General features: G+C 41.7%; 1 protein-coding gene across 1 annotated transcript in view; it reads left to right on the forward strand.

Annotated features, from left to right (window-relative positions):
* Positions 1 to 27,125, forward strand: part of KIF26A (kinesin family member 26A) — a 94,409-nt gene that overhangs the window by 35,706 nt on the left and 31,578 nt on the right. Inside the window, exon 4 of the mRNA XM_056493388.1 lies at positions 11,844 to 11,980. Within this exon, the coding sequence (XP_056349363.1) occupies positions 11,844 to 11,980 (137 nt within the window). The remainder of the gene's footprint in view (positions 1 to 11,843; positions 11,981 to 27,125) is intronic.

A 27,125-nucleotide genomic window follows, 5' to 3' on the forward strand; every position in this document is an offset into this window, starting at 1 on the left:
ACAATGTGGGAAATATATTTTGTAATGAAACAATTAGAATACAGTGCATTGACCATAAATCTTGTCTGTGAGACGTATGGATGTCTTTGAGCTTTGGGACATTTCTCAGACTCCACGTATAACATCTTGATCCTCAAGAAGTCAGTGTTAGACAGATGGTGAGGCAGGCACTGCACAGAGGCTTTTTTGTTTTCCCTTTAGCTCCAGTAGTGCTGGTGTCACTGCTCTTACAGGGGAAGTACATAAAGGAAAGGGGGTGGCAAAAATGACTAATTTTCAAAGTTGGTATTGGTCACCCTCCATAACAAGTCTCAACAGCAGAAGGAAACCTTTTGGTCCAAGTTACTAAATGCCTTCTCATGCTAACCTACTTTGTGTTCCCATGGAAAAGAGCTTTGCTGTGACTGCTGCACATCAGCTGGGCAGTCATCCTTGCTTTGGGCTGTGCTGCCTTGGCAGATGCAGAGGGAGGGTGTGGTGTGGGAGGACAGACTGCCACTGCCAGGGGGACCCTGCCCAGACTGGCGTGGAAAGAGTGGGCTGGAAATTCAGCCTTAAACGTGCAGCTGAAAGTGTAGCTCTCTGTTTTGTGTAGTTGGTGGGACCTTTGTGCTCTCTTATTCTGAATTATCCCCAGTGCAGGGTGCTGAAGGTGAAAATGAGGTTCCTTTTTAATGTATTTTCAGGTATCAGAGTGATACTGGAAAAAGAGTTAACAAAAAGGTTATTGGCTACAAGATGGAAATGAACATTTTCTTGGGTGAAGGTGTGGATTGCATTTCTTTTTACTGTGTTTGACATTTCCACCATAGTACTGCTTTTACAGTTGTGGGACAGGGTAACTATTTGAGGACTCAGACCCTCTTGTGGCTCAAATTACCACCTCAAACCAGTTCTTTTGATCTTTCACCCCTCCAGGCTATGCAGTTGTTATTACAGCTCTCATGAGGAAACAAGTCCATACTTGCCTCTGTTGACAATTGAAGTCAACAGGCAATAATAAAGAAAATGTTTGCCCAGACTTCACCTGTAACTCATCAGAGATAGATTAAGACAAGCAGACTTTGGAGATTATGTGGAAATGATAATCCACTGGATTTACCTTTGGCCCACAGTTCATTCTCTCATCTGGCAAGTGTATGATAAGCTACACTAAATACCCCAAATATTTACATTTTCTACTCTTGCCTTTCACTTGTTTCTTTGGCCTTTTCTGTTCAGTTTGCTCTTTCCAGCTTCTTTTGCTTCCTACTGGTTCATTTATACTCTGAAGTTGCTCCAGTATCCATCCTCCAGTGAACTGATAATCCGTGCATCCCGTGCCACCCCAGCACTAGAAGTCACCATACAAAGAAGGTTCATCCTTTCTGGCTGAAGCTGAGGAGTGGTGTCATCCAAGATTTGAGAAGGGACAGTTTTTATGAGGCTACTGTTGCACAGACCATATGGGTTAAGGGTGGGCTGCAGATGAATAATATCCTTTGGCTTCAGAATTAATGCAGCAGAGAAACCAAATAAATTCAGGCAGAGCTCAGACTTCAGTTGTGTGCAGGCTGGTGGAGGGAAAAGTCTTGCAGTGGTGTCTGTGTAGCACATGAAAGGAACTGATTTGTACAGCTGTGTGCAGGTAGCATTGCCCAGCTGTCCTGCTTGTGTAGAATAGTATTTGAACATAATCTATTTTTTTTTTTTTTGGATAGTGCTTTGAATTTGACATTTTCTCAACAGACTGTTTACTGGAATGATGGCATGTTGAGGGTGTGGGCCTTCAGCTGTGCACAGTATGAGCATTGCTGAAAGCATCTCCTGTTGCTTTGTGGCATGACCAGCTGAGCATGGGGCAAAAATCGGTGCTCTTTGTTACTTGCAGCTAGAGTCACTGAAGCACCCTGTCTGGTTTAAAAAGCATCAATAGAAAATGATGTATCTATTTTTGTGTTTCAGCACTTAGGAGAGAATTTATGATGTATGGATAGAGTTCATAGATATTTCAAGCATTTCTTATGTGTGTGTTTAATGGAATGGATTGCCACTTTAGTGAACATAGCATCAAATCAGCTCTGTTAATTGAAAAAGATTTTTCACATTATTGCTAATGATGTGACACAGTTTTGTTAGAGATGGTGCATAAAATAGCACTACTTCAAGTGACATTAATGTATGCATTTAAATTCCTTTTCTCCCATTTACGTGCATTATTGATTTTATTTCATTGTTGAGCAGCTAATGGATTTATAATTTGAATACAGTCACTGTAATCAATGATGGGATTATTAGATTTATAAATAGAACTTTAAAACTGCGATGAGATAATTTCACAATGACATTGTAGAGAGTGGGCTGCCCAACCAGGAGTACTGAGTGGATGAGGTCCTGCAAAGACAGACAGGAACAACCTTGTTTTCAGAGTCCTGGTCCTCATGAGGGACTTCAACCACCCTGATACCTGTTGGAGGGACAGCACAGCAGGGTGTAAGCAATCTAGGAGTTCCTGGAATGTGTTGATGATAATTTTCTTCTCCCAATGACAAAAGAGCCAGAGGAGAGGTGCTGTGCTGGACCATGGACAAGTTAACCAGGAGCCAGCACTGCCCTTGTGAACAAGAAGGCCAGTGGTGTTCAGGGCTGCATTAGGAAGAGCATTGCCAGCAGGTTGAGGGGGGATCCTGCTCTTCTGCTCAGCCCTGGTTCAGACCACATCTGGAGTGCTGTGTCCTGTTCTAGAACAGCTCCCCTGTTCAAGAAGGACACAGAGCTCCTGGGGAGCGTCCCATGGAGGGGCTGAGAAGATGAGGAGAGGACTGGAGCATCTCTTATTAGAAAAGGCTGAGAACTGGGCTTGTTTAGCTTGGAGAAGAGACAACTGAGTGAGTTAATTCTTCTGGATTGGCATAGCTGCTACTGTTTCAAATCTGGATGAGCTTGTTATTTTGTGATACCTTATCTGGAGGAAGAATTTGAAAGGTGCTGTAGGCATGAGTCTGTTGCTGTGTTTTTGTTGTTGCTGGGCACAGATAATGGATCTGTCATTCACAACTGTCTCTGTTGTGCTTCTCAAAAAAGAAGGTGATGAAGGTGTGCAAGGTGATGAAGTTGTACAAGGCTGTTTTAGGAGTCAGGTGGCAGTGGAAGGGTAAAGAAGGGGAGATGGCCCTTGAGATGCCTGGCTTGGGAAAGGTCTAAGTTTAGTTTGTTCATGCAAGGTAGCTGTGTGGACAAACCTTTGAGTCTTGTCACCCTCTCCTGATGACTCTGGAGTACTGATGGGGGATACAGAAATAGTGCAACCTCCTGTTGCTAGTTACTCTGAGATTCTCTTGAGAAGACTGAATGGGAATGATAAGAACATTAGTAATATCCTGCTGAGTCTCAGCTGCAGCCTGTCTAGCCCAGGGCTGTCTCCAGCAGTGAAGCTGGAAATGGTATTTAGGGAGAGCTGTGGAGCCTGGCTGTTTCCTGTTTCATACTCCCCAGCATGCTCAGTTGGAGAATTCATAGGGACACGTACCTGTCTGCTCCCTTTAGGATCTGTTTAGAGACCTGCTGTGCAGGAATTTATCCAAACCCTCTCTGACCCTGAACCACCAACTCCACAGCCTTCTGTATGGCAGCAGGTTCCATGACTTCACTACCCCAGTGCAAAGAAGTATTCACTTTTATTCCATTTATTCTGTACCTCCATGACTTTGTAATCCTCTGTCAGGTTGTCCTCAATCTTTCCTTCTCCAAGCAAGAGTCCCAGCCTATTTCATCTCTCCTCCTGGGGTAGCTGCTTTATCTTCTTGACTATTTAGTTGTTTGTCTCTGTCATTTCCCTTACTCCACTACCCTGTCTTGAGATGTAGTACTAGACTCAATTATGTGGATGCTCTCTTTGTTCTTTGTGCCCTGCCTTGTGATGCCCAAAATTTGCTTTCTGGTTTTTTTGGGTTTTTTTTGGCTGCTGCTACATCTTGATTTAAAGGAACTGTCAATGATCCTTGGATTTTCCAAGTTGTAGCTGCAAGTTTTGAGCTCAGTATTGCAGAGGAGTCATTTAGGTTGTTTTTCCCCTTTAACATGGTCTTATCTATGTCAAATCTTACCTGACACTTCTTTGCACAGTCACACTTTGGAATTTCTTCTGGAATTCCTTATTATTGGCATTTGGTTACTTGAAAAAACTTGGGGACATCTGCAGGCTGGCAGTTGTCACTCTAGTCATGGTGAATCACGTCTGGGTTACTTGGCCCCAGCTCTGGGAGAAAACAGTGGGGTCAGCAGGAACACCCACAAGAAGAGAGTGTCATCTGCACAGCTCTATCCCTAATTTGGGACTTTGTTGTCCTTCAACAATGATCACAGCTGTCCTTGTCTTTGCAAACCTAATGCTGCTTCATGAGCTTACCTTGGTCTCTAAATATGGGAGTGATAAACAGCCAGTTTTCCCTTCAGATAATGAGGGCTTGTACCTCTTCAAGTGAGCTACTAGTCAATGGGTGCCTTCCATGTGGTAGCTGTCAGGCAAATTGATCCCAAGGGATGTTCTTTTTAAAGCAGCTACATCTAATGTAGAAGCAGTTCAAGAGTGATTGAGATAGAAATTAGGTATGACAATCTCCGTCCACCTTTGCTTTATTTGATGACATTGTATGTCAGTCATTATAACAATACAGTGATTTTAACAAAATTTAGAACATGATAATTTCTTTTGCTGAATAGGGAGTAATCAAGATATAGTGAAATTTTTGTTGGGTTGCCCAAATCATTGAGAAATGCTGTTGTAGAGTCAGGAAGGTGACACAAAATCTCCCAGTTCAAAGCTCTGCATGTATCCTGGGTTTAGTGGCTTAGAAACACTTCTGGCCCATGGAAGTCAGTCCTAATGGAAAAGCATTTGTCTTCTTGTAGGAAACCCAATCCTGAAATGACAGAAATTTGCATTATTATGAACCTGTTAATGAATTCCTTTGCTTGCTCTTATCAGCCTTTGACAAAAAGCAGGTATTTTTATTGTATATTTGTCCATTTGTGTACTCAGGGAAGTACACAGCTAGATATTTTGGCTTTGGAGGTTGTAGCTATTGTGATAGAAGTCAACAGGGAGGGCTCTGGGCAACATTTCTGATGCTTACCTAGAGGCATTAGAAGAAACAGTTCCTCTAGCCTGGCTTTTTTAAATCCACTGCACATGAGAAGTCTTGATTTGAGAGTGTTAATGTGCAGCAGGATCTATGTCCTTGTTGGCAGCTTATTTCATGACCTCTTGACTTTCCAGGTGGTGGGTTTACATGTGCAGACAGGAGGGTGTTGTTCATGTCACTGGCAGTCAGATTGCTGTGAAGAAGGAAAGAAAAAAGAGAATTGCTTGCTGTGTCTTTTAGATGGGTGTCCTGAATAGCTGAAATGTGAAGGAATTGGTCTGTCTCTGCCTGCTGATATCTTTGCACCACCAGAACCCTGCCTGCAGGAATTGCTCACATTCTCAATCTGAAGGAAGGAAGGAAAGAATGAATGACATTTCATTTTGTAGATTGAGGCCTGCCCAGAACCCTAGTAAATTTTTCAAGGACCAAGTAGCATGGTTTGTGAGAGATCTGGGTCAGATTGAGATGAAAAGCCCTTGGTGACAAGGGAGAAGCTGCTGATTCTACATCCTGGTACTGCCAAGGACGCCAGGGCTGGATGTGGCTGTGTGTGTGCCCTGCCCAAAAAGAGATGAGGTCCTTTCTGCATGGAGCACAGGCTGCTAATGATTCTTGGTGGTAAAGATCCAGACCTTAAACCTACCTTAGTAATTCAGATGTTATTTCAAAAAGCAAGTGCTCTGAAGTTGCCTTTGGATTGCCTATATTACTCTCCAGTCTGTGACAGCAGATGGGTCTCCTATTTCTATTTAATTCTGCTTCTCTATAATTTTTCTCCTTCTGCTTCATCTTCAGAGATTGATCATAAGCCAGACATTAGCAATTCTTGTAGCTGAAAAACCGTTTTTGAGAGAAGGGATATTATGCTCTGCATTTGATTTACGTTGAACACGAGATGCATGTAAAAGTCTGAAACCACAGGTTTAGGCATTCTTGTTACCACATTGCAGCTGCAGGTTATAAATGACTACAGTAGTGTCTTGTAGTTATAAAATGCCCTACTTATTTCATAATGAGCCCTGGCAGAAACAAAGCCAAATGGCAGGAAGAAGTTTATCCAGAACACGTTTCACTTCAGCCTGGCATTTGCTGCCCTGTTAACTCTGTGATGCTCGTCAGTCAGGAGGAGACATTTCTCACTGGAGACACGTGCAGAACTTACCCACACTCATGGGAAAGAAGGGTTTATAGTGTGAGCATTATCCAGCTCCAGATTTACGTCATGTTTGTTCCAGTCAGTGGTAGTAGGTCTTAGAAGTCTTTGCATGAGTCATTTAGGTGGAAAATTATTGTTTTATCATATATAAACAGTAGGTTTAATATTTTGCAAAATCATTGCATCAAGCAGCTTCTACGGTTTAATTGACCATGATGTTCTAGTCAGAAAGGGGAAAATAGTAAGTTAGAGCAAATTCTCAAAGTTTTCTCTCTGCCTAACAGTTAGAAAGGGGTATAAAAAGTTAGAAAAGGGGAAAAAATCACCAATACAGACTCAGGCTTTACCAGAGCAGTTAGTGCTTCACCTGCACTGCCCCGTTAAGTGCTTTTATTATGGCACCAATTTTTTAAAGTAAAATAATTTATATTGAATTGTGATTCTGATAAACAGATGTGTGTCAGATTCATAAAGGCTCTTGTAATTTTCTTCATTCCCTCGTTAGCGATTCTGTTCTCAATACTCTTTTGCAGCTCTATCCAACCTTCTGGTTCTCTTTTGCCATGACAGCATTATCCTGGGACTGGTCTATTTTTCTATAGGTTTTTATGTTTTTCTTGCCTGTTGCCAGATACATATTTTGCATGCATTTCAGAGACCAAGTGGCATGACCTCGTTTGACTTCTTTGGATTCCTGCACATTCTCACATTCTCACAAAGGTCAATGTCCAGAGAATGGAAATACTCAGAAAACTTGAAACATTATGGCTTAGTTTTTGGCTTTGCACTTCAAATGTGTAAAGAGCTTGTTAGAATTGTAATTGTCCTTTGGATGATCATGGCCTGACAGAGTCCTGTGTATCTGGGAATTTCATCTAGGGCCAACTTCTTTATAGTGTAATTTTGGACTAGTCTGGCTTGCTTAAGCCTGGGCAGATGTTTCCTGCCATGTATCACAACAGTGAGCCCATATGCTGGGAATCAGGGATGGGACAGGGGGTGCCCCATTCTGCCCAGCACACCTCCACCTCTATAGCCTGAGGATGTCATGTCACCTCCATCTAATCCTGCCCTTTCCCCTTGACCCTCCTAACTGGGAACAACTCACACTGTAACTGCTTCTTGTGTGGCCCTGCCAGCTTCAGCTGTGTGTGTGGATGCTGCCAGCTGGGAATGCAGACCTGCCCCCATGTTCTCAGGGTGGGTGCTGGGACTTGGTCCCAAAACCCTCCTGTCCATGACACAGGCATGACACAAAGCACTCCCAAACCCTCCTGTCCATGACACAGGCATGACACAAAGCACTCCCAAACCCTCCTGTCCATGACACAGGCATGACACAAAGCACTTCCCAAACCCTCCTGTCCATGACACAGGCATGACACAAAGCACTCCCAAAACCCTCCTGTCCATGACACAGCCATGACACAAAGCACTCCCAAACCCTCCTGTCCATGACACAGGCACTGACACAAAGCACTCCCAAACCCTCCTGTCCATGACACAGCCATGACACAAAGCACTCCCAAACCCTCCTGTCCATGACACAGCCATGACACAAAGCACTCCCAAACCCTCCTGTCCATGACACAGCCATGACACAAAGCACTCCCAAACCCTCCTGTCCATGACACAGGCATGACACAAAGCACTCCCCAAACCCTCCTGTCCATGACACAGGCACTGACACAAAGCACTCCCCAAACCCTCCTGTCCGTGACACAGGCATGACACAAAGCACTCCCAAACCCTCCTGTCCATGACACAAAGCACCAAGACATTGCTGGTTCCTGCACATGCAGAATGCTTGGTGTGGCATTTTCAAATGTTGTCCTTGACATGCTCCTACTGGTGCCAGCTTTCATGTGGTTTTGGAGAGAGTAGAGGGAAGGGGTCTTATAGAGCAGTTTTGGAAATCCTTCCTTTGAGGTTTAGCTTCTTTCCAGAGGGTTTTTGGTTTTTTCCGATGGCTTTTGTCCAGCAAATACTTTCTTAAAAAATTGAAACAAACATTACACTCTGGATGTGGAGCCCTATGACATTTTAAATATTCAGTGCAGTCAGTAACACTTTGTAGTGACAAGGTTGTGCTTTCTGAATTTGATCATTAATGATTTATGAAAATTTATTAAATGGAGAGTCACAGTTCCCTCTCAGCTGCAGTCTGGAGCCTTCTCTCTGTGCAGACTTGAATGCTTGGAAAAGTCTAAAGTTGCTCAAATTCCTCTAAAGAATTCTGTTTTCCACACACAGTTCTCAGAAAAGTATTTGTTGAGATGAGGCAGGTGCATTTAGGAAAAAAAAAAACCAAACCAAACAAAAATAACAAAAAAAGCCTCTTTCTTTTTTTGTGGTGTGGCAAACTGGAGTGTCCAGGGCCAGGAGGGTCACATTACTGGTCTTTGGTTTTCTTGCCTCGGGGTAAATGACCTGGACCTGACAAATTTGCTCATACCTGAGCCTTGCTCATCAGCTGAGAGATGTTGCCTCTCAGGGAGAGCTGTATATGGCTGTGCTGGAAAATCCTGTCACTTTGGATGGTGGGAACAGTCCTTGAAATGAATCCTAAACTTGGAAGAACTTTTGCTGCTTTTCAGCTTCTCACCATGCAGCAAAACTGATGTTACCTCTGTGTTTAATATTAATTGGGTAGTTGAAGACAACTAAAATTACATAGGTTGTCTTCTGCAGTAGTTTTCTGATGATTTTATCTTGTCTGTCTTCACTTTTTGTTCCTTTACAAGAATCAGTGCCTTCTCAGTGGCTTCCCCTCATTCTCTTTATATGTTCATACAGAACTGAGAATAAAACTTACAGAAACAGAAATTAAGTTTGAGTTTTCAAAGGTATTTAATGTGGGAATAGCAATTTATCCAACTTAGATATGTTGGTTTGGAAAGCATATTAACCATCTGCCATCTGAAATACCAGGCTTGATTTGAATATTTGAAGTTACATGCCTGATATAGCATTTACACAGCCATTGGTCTCAGAAATGTAGGCTTTTAACTTCTCACAGAAATAAACAAGCAGTGTAAAAGGAATGTGTGTTACATGTGGCTTATCTTTTTGTTAAATGTGAATAGTTTATACAGGAATTGATCTGTTAACAGATTCCAGTCAGTTCTTACAAGTCTGTTACACTTTGCTGTAAGATTTAATGAAGCTTTCTGCTAACTCTACAGAGTTTAGCTTTAGATCATGCCATCATTTAGATTATACATTAACGAGTGTGATTGGTTAGAAACATGTTGCTGCTCCTATCTTTTTTTCAAAATGTGGCTTAAACACAATTGTTTTGTGTTAAGGTCTCTTGTCTAGTGTAGTGCCTCTTGAAAGTGAGTGAAAAATTATGTATTGAGAATTCAACTTGAGCCTGTAATTTTTAATTTGAGACAGCAGCTTCTGTGGCAGAGGATTGTGGTTGTACTCCTGACAGTGTATGGGGCAGTTTGACACAGATGTTGTCCTGCCAGTGGCTGCAGGTTGGCTCCTCCTCTTGCTGGCCATTGTGCCACTGCTGCTGAGCATGGCAGTCCCTGCTGTGCCACGCTGTAGGCTGCAGAGGCTGTGGTGTAGATTTTTTTAGTTTGTAAATTGCTGAAACCAGTGCTTTGCATGACTTCATGTACTCTGAAGGTCAGATGTCCTGCTGGATTTTACCCATCTCCATGTTGTCCCACATGCCATATTCTTTCTGTGACTGCTACAGGTCAAGACCACACGTTTGTTGCTTCAGTGCATTAATGATCAAATACCTGCTTTATCGACCCCCTCAAGGTTCATTACTCCATCACTTAGTTATAAGCAATTAACCACATGAGTGGATCTGATCCTTTTCCAAGCTTCCCTGTTCCTGGCTGTCATTGCCAGTGCATCATGGACAGCATGGACAGACAAACTCCCTTTTTAAAGTACTTTTTCCTGCCTCACCATTTCTTTGTGCCTGTCGTGATCTCTAGCAGTGCTTGGTCTTTCTGCTTTCATCACAGAGAAATCTGATGTCATGAAATTTCTGTATTACAAAGTGAAGGGTTTTGCAGAGGGTTGTTCAAAGTTTCCAGTTTGGCTTCTAGCGTGAGCAGCTCACTAGGATTAAGTTAATCTGCATGAATATTATTCTGTGTCTCAGCCTCAGGTCTCTTTGGTGAGCTCTATAAAAGAACTTTTTTGTGTAGCACTCTATGGTAAAGCATTAGTCAGCCACTCCATAATACTGATAATAGTACTAATCTTGAAAGAGCAGACCTTCAAAAGAGCTGGGTGCACTTTCTTCTTGTTGACTTTGTTGGGAATTGGGAATATAGCACTCAACCAACAGGAATGAGTCCAGATGAAACTCTAGAGAGGCTTTCATGCATCAGTTGAGCACTGCTTGGTTGGCAAAGTTTCTGTCCTTGGAACCTAATAACTGGGTTGCCTCAGTTCTCATGAGAAAATCTTTATTTGTATTGTCAGTGTATGAGAAAATTGAGGGTGTGTATGTAACTGGGAGTGCCCTATTGCCATGTCTGCATAACTGTAGTTGTAAAGCATGATCTATGGCAGCTCAAAATTTAAAATTTGGTGGCATCCCAGGAAGTACCTAATTGTGCTTGTGCTTCATTACCAGGCTGTCTCCTTTCCTGGAGTCTATTTTACCTAATTAGTTGGAAATGTCAAAGTAGTATTTCAGATGACAGAAACATCATATATTATCATACATGAAGCAATTAACTCTTTTGACAAATATTTATTGTGGTGTCATCTTTAATTAAATCTTCAGGACTCCCAGGCAGAGAGCAGGTTCTTCTGAAGAGGAGGCTTCCCAGCACTGTCAATGAGCATTTGACTGATGGGGCTTAATTGAACTCGGTGGTTGAAAGAGTTGGTGGCCTAAACATAAAGATACAGACCTGACACAATTTCACAATACAGATGTCTAAAATTTTGGCAAAATCTCAAAACAACTGCCCCCTTCCAAACTGTGTCTCAGACACTGCAAAAGCTTTATGCTGGAGAAAATGCATCTCCAGTCTCTCCTGTCCCTCCACTGGAACGTTTGCAGGAGAAAAGTGTTGTACACTTGTGCTGCTAAGAAAAATAATACTGATAAACAGGGCTGTATATATGTTTCTGAAAAAATCAATTTTCTTTTATTTAGTTCTTGGGGTTATTCATGTGGAAACATATCACAAGTGTGACTGTTTGGTTAGTTCCTCTTAAACAGATAGGTCTTGTAGGTGATGTGCCACTGAGAAATAATTCCTGACAGTCATAACTGAACCAGATAAACAGTTCTGCCAGCTCCCAAATAACACTGTAAAACAAAAGGGTTCTGCTTATCGTTTTCATTTCTTCATGCCTGTCAAACTATTTAACTGTGCATTACTCCTCACAAAGGTTCTCTGTGTTTTTCTGCTCCTCTGCTGTGGTGGTTTTTCATTTCTCTGTTGCTGAACCTTCTGCACTGATCTTCGCCTTCACCTTGCAAAGCCTCTCTTTGGAGGTGCTGTGTGTTTCCCCGTTGTGGACGTGTGTTGCAGTGCACTAACCTGCAGGTGTGTTTTTGTCTTTACCAGGCAGACGCGGTGCCCGAGAGCGGCCGAGACGCTCCCGGGGCTCAGATCGGCGCGGGGCAGAGCCCGGAGCCCGCGGGCGGCTCAGCCGCGGCTCCCGTCCCGGCCGGCGCCTCGGCCGCAGCCTCCTTCTTCATCAGGTACGCTCTCCTCCTGCTGTCCATAACTGCTCCTGGTCTGCTGACACCTGGCAAGTGCTGTGCAGTGTTTGCCGTGGTGCTGCTTGCTGGAGGGTGGGGTTGGTCACCACCACCAGTGGCTTTCTGCCGCCGCTGCAGAGCAGGGATGGGATGGGGACACCCCAATTCTCTCTGTAATCTCTACTGACCAAAACCCTAGAAAACATGCCTTGGGCTTTGTGTACTTCTCAATGGCCATCTTCACCACAAGTCTGCTATTCTATAGGTTTCTTTCGAGCAAAAGCTGAAATAACAAATCTTTTTCACTCAGATCTAGATTAAAAAAAGGTATTTTTTTATTCAGTAGCATGGTCTATGTGTCCAAATAAAAGTTTCCATGGTTAGTAGAAACAGTTAAAATAGTTTGACGTTGTTCTTTTAGCAATAGTCAAAAACAATCTTTTTTTTTTTCCATTCTGGTGTCTTATCATAAAAATATGATAGTTTTGTTTGGATGTTTGTTGTAATTAGCAGTGTTGATTAAATGTAATACGTTGTCAAGCAGATGGTATTTAAAACAACAAAACTCAGGGCTTTGTACTTGCATTCCAACTCCTTTTTTAATTCAGAACTGAACATATTTTGAGACAATATTGAAAAGCGTATGTCTGTGAATGGCACTGAAGTAAAATTTATGCACCGAGAATCCCTCGTAGAATGTAATCACAATAGTAATTGTATTGTTTCCTTTTCATTGGTCTTTAACATGTTTTGTACCATTAAATAAATGATGTTTGCTATAAGTTACAATCTTAACCTCAGAAAGGGCTTGACTTTCCAAGTTCTGTTTTTTTTGAAGAACATAGTACAATGATTTGAAGTGTCAAATGCCTGCGTGTCACAGTCTGTCTGTACACAAGAGGTTGGGAAATGACTGCCCCAAGAGCAGTATGTAAGTTAGTGGATTGTCTCTGTGCTGTAAAGTCAACACAGAGAAATGGTGGCATGCAGAGGATTTGTTTCATTTAAAGATAGGTATCTGAAATAGTCAGTGGGAATGGAGAGGAAAGGTAAAGGGAGAAGCTCAGACATCTCTTTGCTTGTTTAGTTAACTAAGCAAGGACAGATGCATCCTTTGCAAAGTATTTAGATGGGGCTGCAGCACAGCTTTTGTTACTGTATTTCATATTATGGGTGTGATTTTAGCTTAATCTACTTTGGATTTATTTCAGTGTTAATCTGTGTGTCATAAGCAAATGAAAAAAAAAAATTCCCTTTCACTGGGGAAGGCAAAAAGTAGGATTCCTTCCTTGAAACTGAGAGAAATTAGTGTCTAATAGTATAACATAAAACCCAAAATATTTTCTCTCAGTGATGCTTTTGTCACTGGTCAGCAAAACTCAGTTCTGTATTTATTGTGAAGTGAGTTTCGTTGGCTTAATTCAAAGATTCTTGAAGTCAGCAGCAAGACTGCAAATGACATCATTGTATGTTGGATCAGGCCCTAATTGCTTCTCATGAATCTGTCTTTACCTTGAGTGAATCAGAATTTTATAGCTTTAGCAGCTCTGTGCTAGCTAAAACATTTTAAAACCCCATTAGTTCATTGCTTATTCCCTACCCATGTTTCCTATGTTCAAAATTGATTCTCTTGAATTTTTTAACTGATGGATGGAGCTGATGGAAATTTTTTTGCACAAAGCACTTTTGTTCCTTATTCTGTTGTTGTTGAAACATAAGAAAAAAGAGGTTTTGTGGGGGAGAGAGATCCATCATTGATCCCTGGCACTTGTGGATAGGTTGAGCAGATCCTCAGGTGGGTACAAAGGCGTGGCCAGGCTGCTCCCCCAACTTTGGCACTGATCTCAGGAGAGGCTCACTCTCCCATTGCTGCTTCTCTTCTGCCATTGGGCCTTAATGGATCACAGTTTCCATGCTGAGTCCTCCACCCTCAAGCCATGCAGTCCTCTCAGCAGGAGGGGAAAGGAAGAGGAGGAAATCCTCAAGGATGGGTGAGAGACCACACAAGTACTGGCAGAAATGGCTTATCCAGCAGCCACAAATATTAGGATATCACCAGTTTGAGGGGTTTTGTTCAGTAAATGGGCTCTCAGGGTTCTTTGCTTCAACCCTTCCATTCCTTTCTGCTTCCCTTTGCACCCTCCAGCCTTGAACATGTTGAAGATCATCCCTGCCTGGACTCTTTTACAGCAGCATTCACTTGTTTCTCCTTCATCTCTCTGTTCAGCTAATCCTCTCTCAGGAACCACCTGGAGATGAAAGAAGAGTCATGGCTGCAGTACCATGCTGTAGTCCCTGTTCATTATATTTGCTGGTTTGTTTTTTTTTTTTTTTTCATACTGAAAACTCCTCAGCCACTTAAAATCTGAACTTCATACCAAGGCCAGTGTGTGACTCACCTTATGCAGAGCCTGGCAGATTTTGTTCTTGTTCTCTACTGGAATAAATGCAGTTAATATATTGACAATCACACAGGCATACCATAAATATATTTTTTGCAAATAATTGGCCTCTCTTTGGCCAAATCTGCTGAGGACCTTCAACTTTTTACATGAGCCTTTTGTAAGAGGAGCTGTGGTTGAAACTTTGGCTTCTTAAAAGGGCTGTTTTGCCTTAAGAATGAAGTAGCTAGGCAAAAATATGCATATATGTTAATGTCCAGTGTATTTGGGTGCAGGGTTAGTTACTTTGGAAGACAAAGCCTTCATAGGGTGCTTGTGGAAGCTGCATCTGTGGTTTCCTGAGCCACAGCAACACTAGATACAAATTTTTTTCCAAATGAATTAAGTATTCCATTCTTATTTTTCATGAAACAGCATTCACTGTGTTTGTACACATCCTAGTACAATTAGCTTTTGGGTTGAGACATGGTTTCTTGGCCACATATAAATGCCTTTTCCACGTAAAAAATGGAGTTTCTATTTGCTGAAATAACACCCTTACTCTCTTGCTTGTGGACTGTTTTGTGCCTGGGAAGGGAGATCTGTGACAGATTTTTTTGATTGGTTGTTTTCTTTTTTTACTCCAGTTTGTTCTCCCATGAGAATCAGTTTTGTGTTTGTAAGGTCACAAACTCTGAGGACAGGACAGAGTTCATGTCTTCACCTGGAAAATAATAGCTGAGAGATGCAACAAAAAGGATACCTGGTCATGAGAAGTCCCCATGGTTAAAATAAATATCTTTAAGATAACACTTTGCAGGGAATGCATTGATTTTGTTAAGCATATGTGCAGCCTGAATCTACATATTCATCCAAAGCTCTTTCTCATTTGAATGTCATATTTAATTTCTTCAAGCTTAATTATGTTCTTCTTTCAAAAAAAGTATTTTATTCATTACCAAGAAATGCAGAGAAGCACTAAGTATTCGAAATCAAAGCCAAATATTAAAGACAGCAGACAGAAGCGTATTAAGAAATTAAATCAGTTTTAAGCTTTTTTCCTCGCTGTGATCTGTCACAGAAGGAGGAAAGCTTTGATTAACATCTGACTGTCACGCAAGCAAATTGCCAGACATTTCTCAGTGGTTGTGTTACCAGAGGACCAGAGGATTTACCAGAAAATGGAGCTTCTCAGTAGGTCACTGGCAGAGTGAGAAAGCCAGGGTGAAAAGCACAGCTTATGTTCATGGATGGCTGTGAAGAGACTCCCAGTTCACCCCTACATTTCAAGAGAAGTTTATTCTTGCATTCTTCAGATTTAAGAAGAATGCAGCTGGCTTTGTCCCTCGGTGTGGCATGAGCTGTGCCTTGCCTAGTGCTCCACACTTCATACCAGTTTCCTGGAGGTTTTTTTGTGTGAGCAAACTGAACAAACTTTATATTACTAAGAGAAAATATGTGAGATAGTTGTAGGATCTCACCTTGTGTGGGCTATGCTTGCAGCTAAGTAAATATTGGCATATTTTGTTATAAAGCTGTAAAAAGCTTTTTAACAAAGTTGGGTTTTCTTGTCACGCGAACAGCGGGGGAAGAGAGGAAATTGTGTTTCCAAGATCAGGCAGGAGAAGGGCAGCAAGGAGAATGGGCATGCACTTGGGAAGAGGTTAATGGGCTCTCTGACAAAAAAGAAAATAGCAGTCCCTTGGGAGAGGAATGAAGACCCCAATAAATCGAAGCTGTCACCATGAAGGTGCCGTTTCCGCCCGTGGGTGGCTGGTGACGGGTGGCAGCAGTGGCTGTGCAGCTGGATGGGGTGTGGGGTTTGCAGAACAGGGATGCCTGCCCTCAGTGCACAAGCTGGAAGGCAGATCTGAGCAGTGACAGGGCAGTGAGCAGGAATTAAAATTATTTAGAAGAAAATCTGTGTCTAAGCAAGCAACCCTGAGCAGCCCTGAGCAGAAGACAAACTGCATTAAGTCCCTCGTCTAAAATTCTCATCTTGTTTGATGTTGCTGATCTTTTCAAACTGGTTTGCTTACAAGGTTGCATTTGCTGCTGTGGGACTGATGCCTTTGAAGTGGGGAATAACTGTATAGGTGCAACTCCATTCCCTTTTATCCACCTGCTTTTGTTTAAAAAATTAATCTTCCAAACATAGCACTCATTAGTTTCCAGGTTTCTAAATTATTTGTGATGTTGCTGGGCTTTGCTAGATGAAACCCATTTAAGATAATAAATCTGGAGAATCACAGTGGTGAATCACACACATTATCTTTCTGTTCTCGTCATCCTGCTGCCTGTTTGGGAAAGCTGTGTCAATTTAGGCATGATATAAAACATTGCACATGATATGCTATTTGCAAGCAGATTTTCTTAACAAAATATACAATCTCTGAGTAATGTAACTGAACATCTGAAGAGTTAAAATAAGCGTAGTTGTCTTTTTACAGAGTCAGGATATTCCATCATATTTTAATGCCTGTGAATTTGGATTAAAGAATCTAATTATTCACTAATGAGCAGTAATGGTACATATAAACTAAGGGTCACTATCCTATTACAGGCACCTGATGGTTCACTGATAAGCATTTGGTCATTAGATTGACCATAAAATATAGTCAATAATTGAGGTTACTCATAGAGCAGACACCTTATCAGCTTTAGGCATGGTGGGACAGCTTGTCAGTACTCTCTGTCCTGATTGTGCTGTGACTGAGCATATGATTAGGGTATTGAAGCAGTCTGTATCTAATGAAACTGCAGGAAAGGCATAGCAATATTAGCACAACCACTAAATGACTAATGTGTTTTTGTTCCAAGCCTTAGACACTTCAATTAGTTCCAATAAACTCTGATCTAATGTAGTGGTAGGCAGAGAATTCAGATATTTTTTGTACAAGCTTTCAGTACACTAGTCAAAATTTGTAACGTTTAGGGGACAGATGAAATCTGTGTGGCTTTGAATAGAAAATGGTGAAAATAATAAAGCCTGTCATTACTGGTTTTACTTCATGTTTTTTCAGTGTTTTTTTTTGCATCTTTTAAATTTAGAGTACTGGAACAATGCCTCATGCCTGATTTAAAAGATGAACCTGATGGCAGCAAATTAGATGTCTACATTTTGCTTTAAAGTCCATTCATGCAGTTCATGTAAGCTTGTGCATATAGATCTAAACTTAGAATGTATTCTTTAGCATTTTGTACCATATGGAACATTAGTCAAATAGTCTCATCTTGAAAGCTTTTGTAGAGATATTGATTTTGCTGTGCTTCAAACTGTTGCAAAGAAAATAACCTCAGAACCTATTCTTTTATGATTTTTTTCCTCGAGGATGCCTTAACTTTCATAAATTATTTAATATGGTGAAGGATGCAAAATGCCTTTTGTCTTTCTGTTCAGGCTTCTCTGATGCGACCTTGGAAAGTAACCATAGAAACATGTTAAAAGCATCAACTGAAAATCAGTAGTTCAGTTTGACAGTGATACAAATTCTGTGAAAGAAGATTATGATGTATTAGGAACACTTGAGGCATATATTACTGCTAACCTGTTAAACCTGATTATTCCATGACTATCAGTACTTTCAGAATTTAATTCAGGGAGAAAAAAAAAAAAAGAGAAACATATTTTTTTTAATAAGTTGCCATGTTTAAGATGTTTCTAGGTAAATCACTTCAGCCTGTCATCCTCTGTCCTGTTAAAAGCAAGAATTATATTTCTGCTAAGCTCATAATGTAATTCACAGTTCCCTGAATTTAATAGCTGTAAACTTCTGCCCAGTACTCTGCTGGGGTGCATGGGTATCCTGGCTTTGTGCAGAGCTGACAAATTAAATCTCTTTGACAGATAATATGAATAACTGGATTATGAATAAGTAGTAGTTCATCAAAAGGTGAAGAAAATCTATGATTCATTGTATCTTGAGTTAGAGATTTTTGTGCTGACCTGTGATAGTTAAGCTAGTCTGTGAGGCTGAAACAGAAATCCCTGCTGTAGTTGCAGGTAGCCACAGTAATTCTTGATGAATCATGGGTCAAGAGAAGAAGCAGAGTCACTTGTTAGAGCTTCCTCAGTAAGCATAACCCCCACCCAGGAAATCATGTGTTGATGTGATGTGGGAAAATTCAATTTGAGCTAGTTACCTCAGAAAGTGGGGTACAAGTCCCTCCTGGTTGGGGCTGCTTTGCTGTCAGATACATTCAAGCCCCATGCATGGTTTGTCCCTATTTCACAGTGCCAAATGATAGGAGCTGCAGGGCTCCTCAGGGATGTGATGGCATTAATGCCAGCACCCCTCAGTGCCACCCCTTCTGTGTTAAATCCCCCAAAAGCCCCACTTTCTCCTGCTACCATTTGGTCACTGCTCAGGAATGGTGGCTGAGAAATCCACAGCTCTCCCTCAAGCTGTGGATATGCAGATGAAGTGGAGCATCCAGCCATTTCAGGGGCAGCCAGATACATAATTAATGTTTTCTCCTTAATGTTTCCCTACTCTGGATTTAGAGTAGAGGACTGGATCAGCCTGATCCCTGTGGTGTCCTCCCCACTGCATGGGGCTGGAGAGGGGATGCCCTCCTGTCCCCCTCTTCCTCTGCATGGAGGCAGGAGAGCAATACAGCCCTGATGCAGATGTGCAAATGGAGAGGGAGCAGGTGTCACCAGGGGCTGGTCTCAGCTCCCAGTGCCATGCCACGCTGCTGGAATGTGCTGTCCCTGTCCCTGCAGAGCAAACGTGACCTGCACGTCTCACAGCACAGTGGGGACAGGAGATGGGGCAGGGTGTGAGGCTTTGTGCAGTGTCTTGTATCACTTAGGGCAGCTTAAGCTTTCCTAGTTGCTGTGGCAGCATAATACTGCCTGTAATTAGGGACAAACAGAGAGTGTATGCTTTAGGTATATCCCATTTCACGTTAGCCTGTGAGGAGGATAAATTAGGAGATAAGCCTGAATTTTTTGGGCTTTGTTCTTGGAAGCACAAATGACTCTCAGGACAGTGTGTTTAACAGCAGAACATCATTGCTGGTATCACTGCTAATACAGCACCATGCATTTACACAGTGCATTACTGGTGTGGGGTGAGCCAGGCTCCCTGCTAGGAACAGCTCATCTGTGATACTGGGACTGGCAGGGCAGGGATGAGACACTGAGCTCTAGTTCAGCTAAGGGAGAGCTGAGGAAATTGGAGTAGCTGAGACAAGAGGGAAAGTAGAGTTTGGAAATGAATAGTGCTGAGTTAGAATGCTACACAAAGCATGGAAAGGTCCCAGAGGCTGACAGATCTGTGGTCAGGGTCTGCCTGCTGGTTTAGAGGGATGAGGTTCTGGTGATCAGCCAAGGTGGGGAGCCCATGGTGAGGGTTTGACAGAGTCTCAGGGAGAGCTGGGTGGTGACCAGATGGAGCAGGACTGGGCATCTGTGAATCCAAGCCATTGCCTTGGAAAATGAATCTTCTGTATGGGATGTTAGGGATCATGGTATGGGAGAGATCATGGAAGACAGCAGTGTCAGGGAGATGTTTGGAAGGAGAAGCCTCTGTTGGATAGCACAGACTGTGGGACTTTTGTGGGAGCAGGTTGGAATGTGCAGGAGGTGGCAGATTAAGGAAAGGAGGGAACCTGGAGCCAACCAGATTGGCAAGAAATGTGAAAAGAAAGAGGCTGTGAAAGAGGGAGAAAAGTGGATCTAGTAATGTTGGGACCACGTGATGAAGTCAGGATTTTGGAGAGGATGTTCCAGGTCTTAACTCCAGTTTGAGAGCAGAAGCAGAATTGGGGCACATCAAAGCACTTCCAGTGTTTTCTGCTGACCAAATACCTTAAAAATCTTTGTAATTTGAGGCCACACCTGAGGAGGGCTGATTTTTGTCAGCCCTGAGTGCCTTGATGAATGATAATACAGGAGGTTCTGCAGCAGCAGAGGCAGCCCTCCCAGGGGATGTGGGGACTCCTTGAGCTGCTGTAGGTGGCTCAGTGCAGACAGTGTTGGCAGCAGTTGGGTCTTGCATTAGCTCTATATACTGAGGCATTCTTGATGCCCATGAGAAAGAAAAAAAAAGAATTTAAAACAGATGTGCCCACAAGTAGGAGAGAATTTGTGCCTTCAGAGCTGCCAAGGTTTGCATTTACTTATGAGGGTAAATGGTGGTCAGTGGATTTTAAGCTAGGAAAAGGTCTGAAATACTTGACTGGAGTCATGCAGATATTTCTTCTTCCTTTGTCCTCTCTTATATCTTCTGCTTGCCTGGACTTAATATTTTCTCCCTTAATTTTTTTTTTTCTTCTTTTCTTTTCTGCATGACCCTTTCTTTATTTTGTCCTTTCTCCCTAGCTGAATGCACTTGATTATTCTATATTCCTGAGTGTGTGGAATCTCACTGCTGCCTAGCTACCAGAGTCTGTCTTTCCCCTTGGATTTTTCCTTTCTTTCTGCCCTTCCTAGCCTGTCAAGAGGAGCACTTCTCCTGCCTCCCCCTCAGCCCAGCCCTCCCAGTCTGCCTGCTTTTTTGGTTCCTGGACTCCTGAACACCAGCACTTGCTCTGACTCCGTAATTTGGGGCTCCTCAGCTTGGCAGCAGTGGCAGCTGCACTGGTGGTTTTTCTGCAGTGGAATCGGAGCATTCCATAGGTAAAATGATAATGGTGACTTTCCTGTGGGGATGTAATTTGACAGTTTGCACCTGTTTTACAACTTTATTAGTGACTTTCAGACTCTTCCAATAACTATTTTAATACCATTGTTAAGACAGACAGACTTAGCAGGTGAAATAGTTTTATATCAGACTGATAGTTGATTGAATATTTAATTTTCATGGCGAACTTGGAGTCACTCTAACACTCAGTTTATGGTCTGCAAGATGTGGTTTGCAGGGCAGATGGACTTTGAAGTGGCACTGTCTCTTTTCAGAGCTAAACTGCTTTGCTTGCTTGTGCTTGTCGCAAAACAAGACATCCCACATCAGCATTTATTACAACAACAAAATGTCAAGCCAAAACAATGCACCAGCACTAGAGCTGCAGTGCTTGATCAACTGCAGGATTACTCTGATGCTACTTTTTAATTCTCTATGAAATATCTAATTCTCTGTGAAATACTAAATTTTGGCTTTCTAAAACTTCCTTCATCCTTCCTGATGGAGTATGGAAGGTGTTTCTTTTGGCAGGACATTTCAAAGAGCTTAGCCAGATCTCACTCATCATTAGTTAGTGCTGCTACTTGATTTGCTTTTTGCTTTGTTTTTGGCTTTTTTATGTCCTCAGTGTTGGAACTCACTTATTAGGAAGCACTTGACCTCTGGAGAAAAGGACTCCATGGATGTTAATCAGCATATAATAAATCTAATCTAAATGTTATTAGTGGAGCTTTCTGGACTTTAGGGCAAGCTTCAGAATATTGTTTGATTATGCATCTCAAGCAGGTCTTCAGGAGTTGCTCATTTTTACTGAAATTTGAAGTTACCATCTTTGGGTCAGAAATAGTCAGATCTCTCCATCTGCAGTGATGGAAAAACATGCATCTCAAATTTTCCTTCCAAGTGCTGTTTTAAAGGGCGCTGCAGTATCAGCCTGTTATACCTCTGAGAAGTATCACTTCAGAACTGATGTCAGTTAAATAAATCATAGTAGCCCTGGGTTTAGAAGCCCATGTGTCCCTCCTCTGTTTAAAAATACTCATTGTGTAGGCATAGCACTTCTGTACTTGGATGATTTCCACTTCATCATTTAGTGCTGTCAGTGACCATTTAACTCACTAACAGTAGGAATAAGTAAATTCCCCCCTGAGAAGTTATGTGCTTGGCAGTATAGGTGTCAGGCCTTTGACTAAGCATCTGAAATAAAACCCAGCTGAAGTGGGAATGGATCCTCTGTGGATTTTCTAGATGTGCAATAAAATATGGTACTGAGGGAGCTGGAATTGATGAGAAAGGTGTATCTGTGGGGATGGTGTCTTGGGTCAAAGGAAGGTAACAGGAGAATGTAACCCACCTCAGAGCTTTTATTGTGAAGAAGGCATTCTATTCAAAGATGCTAGCTTGTATCCAGATTGCTATATGCAATCAGGAACATGTCTTCTGGTCCTTCTCTTTCCTGTTACATATTTGTCTGAACCTGGTGTTCCAGACAAACCCTTGTTAGCCATGTCATGTGTTTTATCTCTCATCTTTTCCACTTACAAATACATCTACCTCTTCCCTGGAGCAGCCTGAATGAGCAGAATGATTTTTGTACACCAGGAGCTGATACTACAAAGCAAAATTTTAAGTAATCGATTTAAGTGTTACTTCAATAGTGAAGGGCTAGTTAGCACCATTGTTTAAATTGCATTACTTTGTAGTTTTAAAAATGTCTTTCTTACTTTTTCTTGACAGAATACAAATGAGACTAGAATTCTGTTTTGCTCAACCTGACTGTTTAATGCATCTGTGTCTTGCTGGCAAATAAGTCCAAGTTTTTTTTTTGTTTTTTTTTGCCTAAGGAGTGAGCTTAGATTGATGTGGTTCTGCCTGCTTTAGCTCAGTTAGCTCATGAAACAGAGTGGGGAAATATTGCTGGCATTCAGGTAGCTGTATTTTCAGTACATAGCTATCCATGCAGTGTGCAGCCTGGGAACTGACATATTTCTGTATTAGGTGTTGACAGTCTTGCTTACTTAAAGATTAACCTACACAGGTTTTCAGCAGTTTGTCATATGGTACAGTTGTAAACAGCAAGTGTGGAAGTGCAGCAATATGTTCATCTGCTCTTGCTTTGTTTAACATCATTAGTGAGCAGAGCTGGAAATGGTATGTGGCAGGCTGCTGTGACTAGCTGTTATTCTGATGTGTGTATATATATATATACTCATATAAAAGTCAGTTCTTTAACACCGGTTCTGGCTGCTGAAGCAATATTCTTTGGCCAGAAAAATGTCTTAAACCTGCAAGCTGAAGAGCATATGGCAGTGACAATTTTGTACCAGCAACCTCAGAAGCTGCTGGTTTGGGAAGAATGGTTGAAGTGCAATTGTCAGTGCTTGTGAGGATCTCCCCCTTTGTGTTTCTTAAACTTGGGGAAAAATTACAGAGAAGTGGTGAAAATTTCTTCTTGGATACCTGTATGCAAATTGATTGAATGCTTGAAGATGGGCTAGATTGGTTGCTTCTGTTAATTTAATAACCAGCTGAGTGGAGGGACCAGCTCTTGGGTCTCTACAGCATGAGGGATCTCTTCTGATGTCAGGAGTACATTGCAGGTTTGTTTTATCTTCTCATCTTCTGGAGATTGTTTTGAGTTTATCCCAGAGTGGCTTTGCCTGGCCTTTCTGTACTGTGCCTGAATTCAGGTGAGCCTTGATTATTGCTCACTGATGCACAAAGCCTTTATTCCATACTTATGTTCAGTTATGAGCAGAGTAGGGGGCAAGCAGCAAGGATGGTCAGAAATCAAGGAAACCTGACATGTGAGGAGAGGTTGGATGGATTGGGACTTCTTAATTTGAAAAGAGGAGGCTGACTGGGGTGTGGTAGTGGTTTTCATCCAGGTAACAGCTGCTGAGAGGGAAGTAAGCTCCTGCATTTCTGCTGGTGGGGTGGGGGAAAAATAGGGAATGGGAGACATGAGATGTGAATTTCCTGAGTAAGTGAAGTTAAAAACTGTGTAGTAAAAAACTGTGAAACGATGATGTTCCTAATATGTCAACACTGCTGATTTTTATTTCTGCCTTGCTGATTTTAATAACAGATAGTAAGAGAAAATTACAAGGTCAAAGTGAGAGGCTGAAATTCAAGTCTGAATTTCAAGATTATGCTATGTGCACGAGGCAATGCATGAACTTTGTCTGGAATTGGAGATACTTGCTCTCACAGTGTTGGTGAGGTAACATCCTCAAAATACTAAATGTGGTTTGACATTTTGGAATGTTTCAGAATAATGGGTTTCTATTGAAACTTTATTACCCTCACCCATTATAAAAATGCCATTGTTTAAGGCTGTGCATTGTGATCCAGATGAACTAATTATTTATTGAGGAAGTCAAAACACAGAAATAAGGAACATTAATTGTTTGTTCTTCCTGGTAGTGAGTCTCAGCAACATTGCTGGGACAGCTAAGCAAACAAAGGTTTGGTGCAGAATTTGTGTAATGGTATGAAATGGGGAAAGTGTCTATGTCCTCCAGAAGTTGTACATCCATCACAGGAACTGACTAAACTTGAAGGAGGAAGAGACCATACCTTCAAAGTTTATCATATGCTTTATAAGAGGCTCCTTGGGCAAAATTTACTCTAGAAATATAGATGGTGCCTGTTCTTTCCAAACCTTCATGATGTATTTAGACATTCCTTGTTTTCTTTTTAAAAATGGGTTTTCTAAACCACACTTTTTTTTCCAAGGTGAATGCTGTTAGTGGAAACAGATACCTTGCTAGTTTTCAATTTTCCTTGGGGTTTTGGGTAGCAGCTGCATTGTTGTTTTTTTTTTTTCCCATTGTGCTGCTTTCTAATTTTTGACCCACAAATCAAACAGCAATAGCAGTAATAAAAATAATAATGCCAAGCAAGTTTATCCTGTGAGTTGTGGAAGGCTGGGACAGGGTGCTGGAGGATGTATTGTAGGACATCCGTCTATTTGTTGCCTATTTTGATGAGTGATTAAGGAAACAATAACTGGAACTGCAGATAGGATGACAGGCTGTGACTTTCCCACTGCTTCCTTTGGAACTGGCTGGCAGCAGGAAAAGATTGGGATATTGGTTATGTGGGGGGATTTATGCCTTGTTGAGCTGAGAACTGGGAAAGTTTGGGAAGGCTTTGCTTTAAAGTCAACTGCTTCTCAGTGTAAGCCTGCATCCATAATTTTTCAAACTTGGGAGATGGCTCAGATTCAGGCTAAAAATCACTTCTGTGATGTCTGTCAAGGTCAAACCAAAAGTCTTGAGTAAGCATACTCTTGTGTAAAGTCCAGAGTTCAGGATATTTAAGGCTTGGACTGTACACTTCTTTGGCCTTGACCCTTTCAGTGAAGCCCTTCAGCATTTTCACATTATGAATAATGATAGTGATCTCTGAAAGATAAGACTGGCTAATAACACTAGAACTGTTAATATTTCATGAGTAAAGTTGAAATGAATGTGCAGAAGTTTTCTTTTATTATTCTTGTCAGTGGAGCTTGATAATGGGAATCAGGACTCCCAGTTCCATTTCTGACTTAAGGCAGTTTGTCCATAAATGTACTGTGTCCACTGAGTCCTCTGCCTTTATCTCAGTTGACCCATTTATAGTATATGTCCCAAAGTATATTTCATAGCTCTCTTCCTTCTGAAGGTTAACAAAATTCACAAAGTTTTGAGAAAAATTTTATAACTTTGCATAGTTATGAAAGTTTCAAATATAATTTTCTTTTTTTTTTGGTGGAGAAATTATGCTCAGAAAGAGTGCTTTAGGGATTTAAATTGTGCTGTTTACTTTCACAGTTATAATGTGCAGACTGTGTGCAGGGAGTGCAAGCCAGAAGCAGCTTGCTGTACATCAGAATATCTGAAATGTCATGCTAACAACATAGGCAGAATTTAAAATTAAAAATGGCATGGCTCTTTCAATGAGCAGGCTTTGTAGCTACTGTTGTTGCACAGTCTTGTTCCCTAGGTGCTGAGCATTATGTAATTGATCTGGCCATGGTTTTCCTCACTGGTCTCATCCATGCATGGCAGAAAACCCAGTAATCTGTAAATTGTGTGGGGGAAGGAGCAGGTTAGAGACTGTCCCTCGTCATTTGATATTTGAGTGCCCCTGCATGTGCCATATATTAGTTTTATTTTCTACCATGACGCCTAGCTATGAGGAAAGAACTCTCCAGAGCATCTTAAAAGACATCTTCTATTAAAGAGGGAAAGAGTTAAGCAAAATGCAGACAGTAGATCTCACAACTAAAAGCAATATACATGGATGTCCCTCATGCTTTAACTGGAAGAGAAGTGTAGGAGTGTGGGGCTTAGTTTCCCTTGTCAGAATGTTCTGTAGAAGAGTTTTTGTGAAGGCTGAGTGGGGAAAGACAGAATAGATGGGAAGAGTAAAACTCTGTCAGAGCTATGGCAAATGTTTGGCACATGCCTGGAGAAACAAATGACTGTAATGCTTAAGTTTTGTGTAGAATTCCCTAAAGGTCATCATTTTCCCTATGAGGAAGCAGAATTAGATATTTAACAAGGTTATTGTGGTGCTGAAGATGTGTGTGATTAAATTTGAGAAAAAGCAGGAGGTCAGGCAATGGCAGCAAGTCAGGCTCCCTACAGAAAGTGATCTGCTGTGAGCTTGAGTTCTGTCTTTCTGGTGCTAGGCAAAAAGGGCTCAGTTTAGGAGAGCTTTTCCAACCCTGTCTCCATGGAACAAATTCTCCCTGAGAAAAGCAATTCTGGAGAAAAGACACAACTGAAAACTTAAGTGTAAATTCAGAAATTGTTGTTGGATAAGGACTGCAGAAAGTCTGGCACTCTGGAGTGTCTCAGGGCTGGCTCCATGCAAATGAATCCTCTCATGAATTTTACTGAAGTAAAGAAGTTTCTAAAGTTAGATTTTGTTTGATTTATTTGGGCCCATGTCCAAACCAGCTTGACCTATATTTTGGTCTAATGAGTAAGTGCCTGGGATGCCACCAAGTGTATTGTTTGTTCTGCAAGAAGCACACAGGGCTTGGTGAGTGTTCCTGTTGTGCTCTTTGCCTGGACCTGCCCAGGAGCCCAAGCAAAGCATGTGAAAGGGGCTGCCCAACTGGATTTTTGTTCAGAACTTACT

This window comes from Oenanthe melanoleuca, chromosome 5 (assembly GCF_029582105.1).
Source record: "Oenanthe melanoleuca isolate GR-GAL-2019-014 chromosome 5, OMel1.0, whole genome shotgun sequence".
In the NCBI taxonomy this organism is placed as follows: domain Eukaryota; kingdom Metazoa; phylum Chordata; class Aves; order Passeriformes; family Muscicapidae; genus Oenanthe; species Oenanthe melanoleuca.